The sequence below is a fragment of the Ictalurus punctatus genome, chromosome 12 (assembly GCF_001660625.3).
Source record: "Ictalurus punctatus breed USDA103 chromosome 12, Coco_2.0, whole genome shotgun sequence".
Taxonomy (NCBI): Eukaryota; Metazoa; Chordata; class Actinopteri; order Siluriformes; family Ictaluridae; genus Ictalurus; species Ictalurus punctatus.
The window spans coordinates 4,808,803-4,822,699 of NC_030427.2; the positions used below are offsets into that span (position 1 = coordinate 4,808,803).

The following is a 13,897-nucleotide window of genomic DNA, read 5'->3' on the forward strand; positions in this document are numbered from 1 at the left end:
CCTGGTTCATGTAGCTCTGATCTTACAGTATTCCTTACTTCATTTAATGGGTAATAGTTTTTCCTCTAAACTGACCTGCGTCCTTTAGGTGTGTTTTTAGAGAGAGCAAGCTAATCTTTATGTCATGGTTTGTTAACAGCATATCCAAAATCACGACGTATGATTGTCCTTCATCAAAGTAGCGCTTAATAAATTCCATTTTCTCATTTCTTGCCAGTATAAACTTTTATTTTCTAACATTATGCAGTTTCGCTATGGGGGAAAATGGTTTAAAGTAAACACAGAAGTTCACAGGAGTTTTCATATTTGTGTTTGTTTTGCACTTCTCGGCCACCGTACGTAACGGAATAATAGAACAAGCGTATCCGTCTGCGTCCTGCAGGGTTACAAACCACGCCCCTTACAAGGTATCCATGCATCATTAGCATAAATACAACACATCAGTCTCTATAGAGAAATAATCAACACATAGGTGATCCACTGTTTATATAAAATAACAAGCCATTAATCTCGGGACGTTCAAAACACTAAGTATCATTTAATTTTAATCAAATTAAAAAACCTTTCCACAGACAAAAATTCGCAAAACACTATCATATATTTTTTTAAACTATGTATATACAGTGCCTTCCACTAATATTGGCACCCATGGTAAATATGAGCAAAGAAGGCTGTGAGAAATTGTCTTTATTGTTTAACATTTTGATCGTTTTATTTAAAACAATTTACAAAAATACTCCGCTCTCAGGAATATCAAACTATTGCAAACACAACACAGGTTTATAATATATATATATATATATATATATATATATATATATATATATATATATATATATATATATATAAACACACACACACACACACACACACACACATTATATATATATATATATATATATATATATATATATATATATATATATATATATTATATATATATATATATATATATATATATATATAGCTTGTTTATATATCTTTGTTAAATATATGTGTGCAACACTTATTGGCACCCATATGAATTCATATGTAAATATATTTTAAGTATATTCCTATTGATATTTTACTTTTTTTTGTACACCTGGGTGAATAGGAACAGGAAATTGTTCACCCATGACTTCCTGTTTCACAGGGGTATAAATATGAGGTAACACATAGGCCAAATTCCCTTACTAATTCATAACAACGGGTAAGGCCGAGGACTATAGCTGTGATGTGCAGCAAAAGGTTTTTGAGCTTCACACAATGGGGCGTGGCTATAAGAAAATAGCACAAGCATTGAAAATGCCCATTTCCACCATCAGGGCAATAATTAAGAAGTTCCAGTCAACTGGAAATATTATGAATCGACCTGGAATTGGACGCGTGTCTATATCGTCTCAACGCACTGTGAAGAGGACGGGTCGAGTGGATAAAACATCTCCAAGGATCACAGCTGGAGAACTGCAGAACTTAGTTGCGTTTTGGAGTCAGAAAGTCTCCAAAAATACAATCCGAAGCCACCTACATCAGCGTGAGTTGTTTGGAAGGATTTCAGGAAAAAAGCCTCTACTCTCATCCAAAAACAAACAAAAGCATCTTCAGTTTGCCGACACTACTGGAACTTCAAATGGGATCGGGTTCTATGGTCCGATGAAACCAGAATAGAGCTTTTTGGTAATAAACACAGAGGTGGTTTTGGAGCACACAGAGAGGTAGCCATATGGAAAAGTACCTCATGCCCACGGTTAAATATGGAGGTGGATCTTTAATGTTTTGGGACTGTTTTTCTGAAAGAGGACCTGGACATTTTGTTAGGATACATGGCATCATGGACTCTATCAAATATCAACAGATATTAAATGAAAACCTGACTGCCTCTGCCAGAAAGATTCAAATGGGCCGTGGTTGGATCTTCCAGCAGGACAATGATCCAAAACATCATCAAAATCAACACAAAAATGGTTTACTGACCACAAAATCAAGGTCCTGCCATGACCATCCCAGTCCCCTGACCTGAACCCCATAGAAAACCTGTGGGGTGAACTGAAGAGGAGAGTCCACCAGGGTGGACCTCGAAATTTGAAGGATGTGGAGAGATTCTGTATGGAGGAACGCTCTCAGATCCCTCGCCATGTATTCTCCAACCTCATCAGGCGTTATAGGAGAAGACTCAGAGCTGTTATCTTGGCAAAGGGAGTTAGCACAAAGTATTGACTAAAAGGGTGCCAATAATTGTTGCACACCTATATTTAACAAAGATTTTTTTTTTCATATAAACCTGAGTTTTGTTTGCAATTGTGAGAGCAGAGTACTTTTGTGAATGTATTTAAAGAAAGATCAAAAGGTTAAAAATTTTCACAGCCTTCTTTGCTCATAATTACCAAGGGTGCCAATATTAGTGGAGATTCTATCTATCTATCTATCTATCTATCTATCTATCTATATATATATATATATATATATATATATATATATATATATATTGTATTGCACAGTTGTAGAGTACATGAGCCTCACAACAAGCATTTCATTGGACAACTGTCACTGACATTTTGTGCACGAGAAATAAACTTGAAGATTGAAATTTATAAACAGGTTATTGTACATGAAAAGTGCATAAATTAATTCATGGAAAATGAAAGGAATTTGATCATTGTGCTAGACTGTATCATTTTGCCGGATTGATTTGATGCATTGCAGTTTGCCTTTGGCATGGGGGGGCGGATGGTGGCTTAGTGGTTTGCTTCACACCGCCAGGGTTGTGGGTTCGATTCCCGCGGCCCTGTGTGTGTGGAATTTACATGTTCTCCCTGTGCTGTGGGGGTTTCCTCCGGGTACTCCGGTTTCCTCCCCCAGTCCAAAGACATGCATGGTAGGCTGATTGGCGTGTCTAAAGTGTCCGTAGTGTATGAATGGGTGTGTGAGTGTGTATGTGATTGTGCCCTGCGATGGACTGGCACCCTGTCCAGGGTGTACCCTGCCTTGTGCTCGACGCTCCCTGGGATAGGCTCCAGGTTCCCCGTGACCCAGAAAAGGATAAGCGGTATAGAAGATGGATGGATGGATGGATGGATAATGGCATGGTGACAGTTCCACTTCCAGTTTACTTAATGTATGAAAAATATTCAAGGCAAAATTAAACCTTTTTTTTATTTTATTTTTTTTACTCTTCTGTCAGCTGTGAAGCCTACAGCATATGCTTTAAAACAGAAATACGACAAGCTAAAAATAGAGATCTACACTGCATCACGCTTGCCGAGCAATGTGTATTCTGTCGGCTAATGAATAAAAACAGGTTGAACTGCGCCTTTAAGGGTGATTTCAGGCGGCGTAATCTAAATCGCATTATTATTAAAAAAAAAAATTATAAGCATTAAAATTGACGGAAAATATCACACTAAAGTTATATTGAGTCACTGAGTGTAGTTATTTATGTTTAGTACATGTAAACAGCGTCATTATAATGAGTCGTATTCTCATTTAAAGGGGCTGTCACTCCGGACCTTCTCTGTCTTCACCACCCCTTTAAGAAGTTCGGCCAGCAGTGCGAGTGAACACTCGAGCCTTCTGAAGTGTGTGTGTTCACTTCAGTTCAGTTTGTTTGTTTGCTGTAAGTTTTGCGAGCCCCCTTGTTGTTCCGCTCCTTCGCGTGACTCTCCCACGGTGTCTGCCCCGAACCTCGCGCAATGGCTGAGATATCGAAAGGCGTCAACGCCGGGAAATTAGCTAGTAATGTCCAGAAAAGGATCAACCGGGTACAGGAGAAGGTAAGAGAATACAAAACGCCCTGAACATCCCGTCATGTTCTTACAGCTTGATTTAGTTTGTAGGATTATTCAGGCGTATACAAAGATCGAACAGATTGGTTGTCAGTTTCTATTTCTGTCAGCTGGCGAGGAGTCAGGAACGCAACGCTGTGTTTTTAATTACTGTGGCATTGGGGCTGAGTTTAAGTCAGAACTCTTCCTGAAACACTAAAATCACCTCTTATACTTACTTTACGCAGCTGGTGCCCTGTTGCAGTGATCTATAATGATTTATTTCCTATTCACTTCCTACTTACTTCCTACTTACTTCCTATTCACTTCCCATTTACTTCCCACTTACTTCCCATTTACTTCCCATTTACTTCCAACTTACTTCCCATTTACTTCCTATTTACTTCCTATACACTTCCTACTTACTTCCTATTTACTTCCTAGTACTGTGCGGAAACTGTAACTGAAGTGAAGAATGCAGCAGCTAACATGACCCTAACCGTTATGGGAATATAAATATATATAATATATTAGAGCTGTGTATTGTTGACTACCTCATGTACTGTACGTATTACAATACATCACAGTATAGCACAAAGCATCATATCCTTTTCACACATTACTTCAAGGTTGTTACTGATACGACTGTAGTGAAAGTGCTAATTTAATTACATGACAATTGACAACAATTAAGAAAAAGCATAAGCCAGTAATTTCAATGCAGGGTTTTTAAATTTATTTATTTATTTATTTATTTATTTGTTTGTTTGTTTGTTTGTAAACATGCCAACACAGTATCTCAGTATGACATTTATTTACTGATTACTTGTTACTCAGTTGAGGAAAAAGATCAAGTAAAAATGCTCTTAAAGTAAATGTGGTGAAAAATACCTTCATTTAAATGTAGAGTAAAATGAATGAAGGACATTCCAAAACAACTGTAAGGCTGGATCAACACCCTGGACGGGGTGGCAAGCCATCGCAGGGCACATTGCGAGTTTCACAAAAAAACATGCGATACAGATAAAGGGGACGCTAACACATGAGTAGATTAAGGATTTATGACGCAGCCGGGAGTAAATGCCGGGAGTGTCCAGTCTTCTCTGCAAAGGGCCGGTGTGGATGCCGGTTTTCATTCTAATCAAGCATTATCCACACCTGATTCAATCTGTTCAATCAGTTGAGCTTGGCTTTCAATAGACTCAGGTGTGGCTTCTGCTTAGGTGGAATGAAAACCTGCACCCACACTGGTTCTTTCCAGATCAGATTGGGCACCCCTGGTATACAGTAATATTGATCCTTAGAAGTTGTTATACACAAAAAGCCCTTCAGAAAAAGTAAGCATATGGTGTATGTGTGTTTATGGCCCCAACTACACCACTGGTCCACATATACAGTCCCCTCTGAAAGTAACGGAATGGCAAGACCAATTATCCTGTCTTTGCCATACACGCGTATACCCTAAAGACATTTGGGTTTGAGATCAAAAGATGAATATGAGACGATATATAAGAATTTCAGCTTTCTATGTCTATTCTTGCTTTGAGCCCTGGGTTTCTCCTGTGAAGACTCCATTTGTTGTTTAAAAGGATAAACCAACATGAAGACCAGAGAGCTATCTGTCGGAGAAAAGCAAGCCATTTTAAAGCCGAGAAAAGAGGGGAAATCGGAGCTATTGCACAAGCATAGGGCATAGCCAATACAACAATTTGGAATGTCCTTAAAAAAAGAAGAAAGGGAAAAAAGACATCACACATGTCAACCAAGGACAACAACCACAGTTGATGACAGAACCCTGTGTGAACTGTGAAGAAAAACCCAAAAACAACAGGCAGTGCCCTCACCAACCATCTCCACAGGGCAGGGGTGAAGGTATCATAATCCACCATTTGAAGAAGACTTTGAGAAATATAGAGGCCATTTTTTTATAGGGACTTCATCATGCAGCAAGACAATAACTCAAAACACACCATCAATGCAACAAAAGACTTCATCTTTTGTTGGGGGGGGTTTAGACTGGTCACCAGACCTTAACCCAATTGAGTATATATTTCACCTCCAGAAGAGAAGATGAAAGGGAGAAACCTCCCAAAACACACAACAATTGCTTTTTGCAGTTATTGTAAGCAAGGGATATGCATGTGAATATTGTGTTATTTACTTAAATTTACTTTAAGACTATCTGGTCTAGTACCAAAGGTGCCATGTTCTAAATTATTTAACACCGGTAAATGTAAATATCAGGAAATGAAAGCTGACATTCTGATTCTCATCTTCATAGATCAACTTCCAGTGAGATCATCATCATCATGCCAATTCGTATTGCGTACTGTAAATGTATGTCACGATATTAATTAACAGAATGAGCTAACAAGATACTTAGTACTGACACACGTATCAGTAGTTATTCCAGTTCAAATTTATCCAGGCTCAAATGGGGCCCGAACATGCAAAGCTGTCCATTTACTTCCATGACATTTCTTTCAGTAAATTAGTCAGTTATTGCCTAATATTTTCACAAACATGAGAAAACATGTAAGTAGACAGTGAACTGAAATGATTAGTGTTTCGCGGTCACGCATGAGCAAGGAGTGCCACTTTTTCTTTTTTCTTCTTTTTTAGCTGTACAGTTGTTTAATATTTAAAAGACTGATTATGCAGCACAAGTGGTTTAAAATAGAAATGCACTTATTAAAAACCGTGTGAATAAAGGTGTCGTCTTCTTAAGGAAGACGCTTGCAAATTAGGTCTACATTTAAGTGAAGCTCATTAACATTAGAATATGTACATTTTATCTTTTACTAGTAAAATCACTTCATTACTAAAATTAATTTATAACTATAACGTGTAATATATATATATATATATATATATAACACTAAATATTTCGGGTCAGAATACCGATATATAAATTCTCAAAGTCAGAATTAAAATAAATTCAAATACACATAATTCCAGATATTAAGAAAATGTATTAAAAAGCTAGTTGTAGCCATTGTTAACTTTTTGGCATAGTAGATTATAGTAGGGTAGTTCAAAAGGATCTACTCTTGATTTGCTGCTAGTTCTGTGGTTTTCTGAACCTAATAGTATCTGTGCAGGTCAAAGTACTAAAGTTTTGGGCATTTCCGCCATAAACGGTCTATAGTTAATCCAAGACCATGTGTATTTACATTATTGGCAGAATTTGCATTGGGGGACTATCTAAAGGCTGAGACACACGATTATGAACTGTTCTCTGCAAACCCCTGTCATTAGAATAACCTGCCTGGATAATTACAGTAAACCTGATGTAGCCAGTGGTCTAGCTAGGGCCATGGATTTCGTGTTTGAAACCCTTAGAGTTACTCACGGTTAATTAACATATAGCACAGATTATTTTATGTCCATTTTATGAACATCCTAATAGCATCAATGTAAAATAACACATTTTGCACAGCAGTGGCAGCATCATTATATTTTGGAACGGTCATAAATGTATTTTATGGCATTATTAATATTGATTAACCATTTGACATCTACCCAGAATACATGAGTGCATCATACTTCTTGTGTAATACTAATCATACATCATACATATTAATTTAATAGTATAGCTCACACACACACACACACACACACACACACACATACATATATATATATATATATATATATATATATATATATATATATATATATATATATATATATATAATATAAATGTAGTATATTTCCTCACTCAGCCCCCCACTCCGAAACTAACTCTGGGCTATGTTATTGGCTATAGCACATCGCGGTTAGGTCTTCATAGCACCTGCTCCCCCTCATGTTATTTTTCAAGGCTTCAATATCTTATAATTGTGTTAGTGTGTGCTACCCAGTCCCCAGCACCTGCATGCTGTCCCTATAAGTGCTTCATTCCTGATCTTAGTTAGAAGGATGTTGTTGTAATGGGAATTTTCTAATACATGCTTATTATACACACTGGTGTGAACTCAGGCCTGATATGTGAAATAATAGAGGAGTGGGCTTCTGTTCCTTTTTTAGATACTCATAAGGGAGCACTTAGTCATGTCCATGATTCACAGTGGAAATACCAGTTCTAAAAACTGCCCTCCATTCCCAGTGAACAGACCTTATGTCAATCAAAATTTTCCTAATATACACCCACACACCTGTCCTGTCCCAGAATGTCTTTTGGCTGGACATGAATAGAGGCTATGAATAGCAGATAGGCATCCCTGACAGCTGTGTAAATGTGATGGGGTTTTTTGGATCAAGAGAGGATGGGTGTATTTTTAGATCTGCAGTCGACAGCTCCCAATAGTTAGGGCCTGTGTCACAGTAAAAGATATATGAATACACAAACTTTCAGCTATAAACCTCCCCAGCTCTAAGCCTCGTCAGCGTGATCGTGAAACTGTGCGGGACGACTGATATTGGCGACATGATTCACTTTAAAACTGAAGGTGTGTGTGCATGTGGGACATAGTAAGGGGAGGGTAGTAATGGGCTAACCAGGGCAAGCCACTCCAACCACACAGGTAAACTGATTAGCTGAATGTTCAGGTGGGAAGGATTAGAACACATCATTAGTAGCACCAAAACTAATTGTACAACAAAAAGCACCTTTTCCAATGCCCGTCAGTTTACATTTTAGGTACATTTAACCTCATGCGTCTTATGGACAAGTAATGGATTTGTAATTATTAATATTTGATAGTAATAGAGAAATATGCAGTTGTGCCCAAAAGTTTGCACACCCCTTGCAGAATCTGCTAAATCTTAATAACAAAATAAGAGGGATCATAAAAACCCCATGTTTTTTTATTTAGTCCTGTCCTGAATAATCTATTTCACATGACAGATGTTTGCATATAGTCCACAAGACAAGATAATAGCTGATTTTTATTTTTAAAAAATGACCCCGTTCAAAAGTTTACACACCCTTGATTTTGTGATGGTTGCTCGCGAGTCCCTTGTTTGTCCTGAGCAGTTAAACTGCTCCCTGTTCTTCAGAAAAATCCTCCAGATCCTGCACATTCTTTGCTTTTCCAGCATATTCTGCATATTTGACCCCTTTCCAACAGGAATTTTGATGTTAAAATCCATCTTTTCACACTGACGACAGCTGAGGGACTCGTACACGACTATTATATAAAGTGCAAACATTCACTGATGATCAAGAAGGTAACGTGATACATTAAGAGTCAGGGGGTGTAAACTTTTGAACAGGATGATCGGTGTAAATTGTTATTTTTGTCGTTATGTTGCGATCTTTATTTTTTTTTTTTCCATTTAGTACCGCCCTTCAGATGCTAAATAAGATGGTCACATGTCTCCCAGAAGACAAAATACTAATCATTTTCCTGGGGTTAGATTATGAATCCTGTGAGAATTGGTGTTTGCATTTTCACTGGAATATTAATTTGTGAATAAATTTCATATTCTACTTTTTGCCTACTTAATTGGTGTAGTTTAGTATTTGATAATGGTCAGGATTAAGTTTGACTTTTTCGGATCAATGTTTGTATTTGTATGACTCTCAAGACTGTATACTGATGTGACTTGTGGCCAAAAAAAAAGTGTTGAATATTACTATTTTTATATAGTCATTTATATTGTTACAGCAAAAAAAACAAACAAAAAAAGATAGATACACAATGTGTATCTCTTTTTTTTCTCTCTCTACCAGATCACTTCCTGGGATGTGGCAAATAGGCACTCACCAGTTAGTGGGGGTTTGGGTGTACACTGACTGTGCATCCACTATTGCAACAGATGTTAGATCAAGCACTAATAATTCCACAAACTCCTACACTTCCACAAACAAGATCAGACTGTGATAGATAAAGATAGTTCTTTAAATAAAACCGGGCGCTCACTCACACTTGCTTCTCATCCCATTAATTGAAAACACCTGACTCTAATTTCACCTTCAAATTAACTGCTAATTCTAGAGGTTCATATACTTTTGCCCCTCACAGATAGGTAATATTAGATCATTTTCCTCAGTAAATAAAAGACCAAGTATAATATTTGTGTCTCACTTGTTAAATTCGGTTCTCTCTGTCTACTTTTAGGCCCGGTGTGAAAATCTGATGTTTTGGGTCATATTTATGCAGAAATGTAGAAACTTTCAAGCACCACTGTGTACAGAACAGGGTAGACAGCACTTTCTTCCAAGTATGTTAGGCTGCCGTGTGATGTAGCATGAGCAACAGGTTGAAAATCACAGGTTGGCTTCACATGTCCTGTGTCTCGGAGGAAGCGTGAGTTTGCCCCACCTTAGCTGTCGTGTGCAGGAGAGTGTTAGCTAGTGGGTGGGAACTGGAAAGACAAAATTAAAGAGAAAATTTAAAAAAAAAACCCTGGATTGTCAGCACTTCAAGGCGTGGTAGACAGGCTAATGTACAGTAATAGAAATGCAAATGAAGTTGCCACTTTTCGGATTGCCACTTCTTCTGGCTGGCTCACTGCCACACGCACAGCTCACTGCTTAGGGAGTCACAGGGAGAGAGAAAAAGTGAGATCACATTAATTTACATGGAAGAAGGCTCAGGTGTGCAATGAGAGTCATTGCCACTGCACCAAGAGTGTTCGGTGAAAGGGGAAATACATGACACTGAGACTCTTTGTGGTGCAGTTTCTGAAGTGCCTAAACATCGGGGGAGGGGGGGGTCCGGACCCCTGGGCAAAACTGCTGCAAGCTCCCAGGGGACTTTAAGGCCAGGAGGAACAGCGTCCTCAGCTGTTCTGAAGTTGCTACTACCTGGAGCGAATGAGACATCTTGAGTGAAGCAGAGAGGCAGAGCTACGTCTGCAGCAGGGCAGGGAGGCAGAGCCAAAACCTTTAGTGAAGGCAGGAGGTGAACGCAGGACAGACTTGCAGCATGGCTCTAGAAACTAGCCACACTTTCTGGTCATGGTGAGATGATGACGATGTCATCCGCAAAGTCAGCAGAAGGTGGGACGACAACATCGTCCACAAAATCAGCAGGGCGCTGAACACTGATGTTCTCAGTGGAGCAAGGAATCAGAGCAACGTCCTCAGCAAGATACAGAGGCAGAGCAATGTCCTCCATGAAGTCAGATTGCAGAGCAGCATTCTCTGTGAAGCCAGCGGGGTAGCAATATCCTCTGTGAACCTAGGTGGTGGAGTGACATACACAGTGAAGCAGTTGGGAAGAGTGATGTCAACAGCGGAGCAGGTTGGCAGACCGACGTCCTCAGTGGAGCAGGAACGAGGAGTGATCTCCTCCTCAGTGGACGTAACCAGAATCAAGAAACCAATGAAACGCAGAACAACAGAGATGCACAGTTTGGAACTTAAACATAAAGCACAATAAGACCTTGTTCTTAGGCGTGGAAGCAGCAAGAAATTAAACATTAGCTGCATTTGGCACGCACCCTTATCCAGAGCTACTTACAGTTGTCTCACTTGTATAACTGAGGGTTAAGGGCCTTGCTCAAGAGCCCAGCAATGGTAGCCTAGCATTACTGGGATTTGAACACACAACCTTCCAATCAGAAGTCCAACATCTTAACCACTGAGCTACAACTTCCTTTAAATAGACAAACTAATCAAAAACTAATACAAAAGAGTTATGTGCAGTCAGGACACAATAACACAATAAACCAGGACCCCGATCAAAACCAAACACACATGGGCCATGATGAACACGAAACACAAAAAGGAAGCACTGTACAAGCTGAGAACTGCAGTGCGCGCTGAAAGGTGGATTTGCATGACCGCCCCTCTAGCCTGACTCCCGAGCGCAATCTTCTCATTGCAGACTCTCACTAAACCACATCCCCATCTGCTTCCATTTATCTCATATCTCATTCTGAGATTACGATATGATGAGTATGATAAAACAAACATAACATCTAAACACTTGACCGATTTTATGCTCGGAAAAGACTTGGTTTGTTGGCAGATAGTTTTGCTTAAATATTTATTTCTATAAAGAAGCAAAATGATCTGCTAATATAAAGACAATTTCAAAATTGGAAATTCTAGAAATAGGCTTAAAAACCTGTTTCATCATAAACTCTTAAGGAGAAACATTACATAAATTTGACTACATGAACTATTTCCACTTGATATCCTCTATTGCAGTATAATAATTCTATTCCCATCAATGTGATTTGTTTCATTATTGATTTTTCTACTGTGACTGTTTTTCGACCGTTCAAACAATAGTAAATAACAGTAAATATTCACTAAAATTCAACAGGCTTCAATAGAATTTATTTGATCCTGACACTATAGCAAAATTCAACAATGGTGTGCCATAAAGTACTCTTTGTAAAATAATAGAGCTGTTATGTAAAAATGTCAACTTTAGAGCTTGGGTATGGGCACAGTATTATTTAGGTACAGTAATACACAACAGAATGGAAGTATCTTGCAAGGATAGAAAACGCAGTGTGTGAGTTGTGTGGCCAATGTCTGATTTGTAGATGATGCAGAAGCTGGGGAAGGCTGATGAAACCAAAGACACAGCATTTGAGGAGGGTGTGGCTAACTTCAGCAAGCAGATGGTGAGATTCATTCTCTTTATTGCCTACTACCTAATTCTTCACTTTTTGTTGTATATGGCTATAACCTGAATTTTGTACATCTGAATACATTTGACAATTTAGATGTAAAAGCCGAGTAGAGTAAAATGTAGAGTACTTTGTGTTGTGTCTGTCAGTTAAATGAGATCTATATAATTAAGGCTCCAGACTAGTCCTTTAATTTAGGTTGTGGCGTATACTCTTACAGGCAGAAGGCACTAAATTGCAGAGAGACCTGAAAGCATACCTGGAAGCAGTCAAAAGTAAGTTTTGGTTATTCTCTTCTGTTGGGTCTGTGTGGGGAATGTGTTTTGGTCTGTTTTATGCAGTGTTTCAGCTAATTCTAACTCACAGGTCACCTGTCTGGTAACTGACAATATCACTTAAAATTATATACTCTTTAAATATATATATATATATATATATATATATATATATATATATATATATATATATATATATATATATATATATACAGCAGTTGTGATTTAAGATCAAATTAATTTCGCCATTGTATTGCAGTTAATCGTTTGATATTTACTCGATAGAGATTTGTCATTAATGTGTGTCACATCACTGTTTTTATTGTAGTTAAAATTAAACCTACGATTCTCCGTACAATTCCTGGACATCTGACTAATCCAGAATAAAAATGTAGTTTTTCCACAAGTTATCCCTCTGAAATATTTAAGAAGGTTGAGTTTCCAGATATTGGCGGAAACCGAAATCATACAAGCCTTCCAATTATGATGTAGTCTAGGTGCAACCACGCCTTTCATGCCAGTAAATACCACTGATACTGTATACCAGGGGTCGGAAACCTATGGCTCGCAAGCCATATATAGCTCTTTCAGTAGTTGCCTATGGCGCAACAGCACGTTAATGGTAAGTAGTGTTCAATTTACACTCTTGTATTGATTTACTATTTGATAGAGAGATCATTTATCGGTCCCCAAAGAGGAAATTTGTTTCCACTGTGGTTGTGTACAAAAACATAATAACATCATACATATAAACCATCGTAAACAATCACAGGCATAGAGGGGAGAAGGGGACAAGAAGAAAAACATCAGGATCATCATACAACAAATGCGTCTGCTATCACAATGGCTGAGTGCCTATGTGTTTAATGCTCGTATAGCCATAGGAACAAAACTCCTACCACAGCTGGCCTTTCTGCACGTGGGTAGTCTATATCTACGGCCAGAAGGAAGGGATTGAAATATTGATTAAAGTGGATGGTTTGGGTGGGAACTTACTCACTAAATTAGTTATTTTCAAGAGTTTGTTCTTATTCGTTACTATGAAACTATCATAGTTGGTTAAATGAAGTTCAAGTGCCACCTGCAGGCCTATTAGGTGAAGTGTAGGCTATTAGGTTAAGAAAATGCAAAATCCGAATGGCATTTTTATTATTATGCAATTAGAGTAAAGATGATAACAATAAGAATTTTTTTATTAAAAAAATCTCAGTCTCTGTATAATTTTATTTATTTTTTTGCTTTTATGGCTGTTTCAGCTGAAAAGGTTCCTGACCTCTGCTGTATACATGAGTATTCTGTTTAACTTTTCCACATTTTTTAATGTTACAATCTGGAACTGAAATA

At 38.1% G+C, this 13,897-nt stretch overlaps 1 protein-coding gene across 2 annotated transcripts in view; it reads left to right on the forward strand.

Moving 5' to 3' along the window:
* The first annotated feature begins 3,485 nt into the window (after nt 1-3,485).
* bin1b (bridging integrator 1b) overlaps nt 3,486-13,897 on the forward strand; it is a 46,556-nt gene continuing 36,144 nt past the window's right edge. The window contains exons 1-3 of one of the 2 annotated variants that reach the window (XM_047158975.2): nt 3,486-3,752; nt 12,192-12,272; nt 12,499-12,553. In XM_047158975.2, the coding sequence (XP_047014931.1) occupies nt 3,672-3,752; nt 12,192-12,272; nt 12,499-12,553 (217 nt within the window). In that variant the 5' untranslated portion in view covers nt 3,486-3,671. The remainder of the gene's footprint in view (nt 3,753-12,191; nt 12,273-12,498; nt 12,554-13,897) is intronic. The other variant, XM_017481410.3, reaches the window with a different exon arrangement.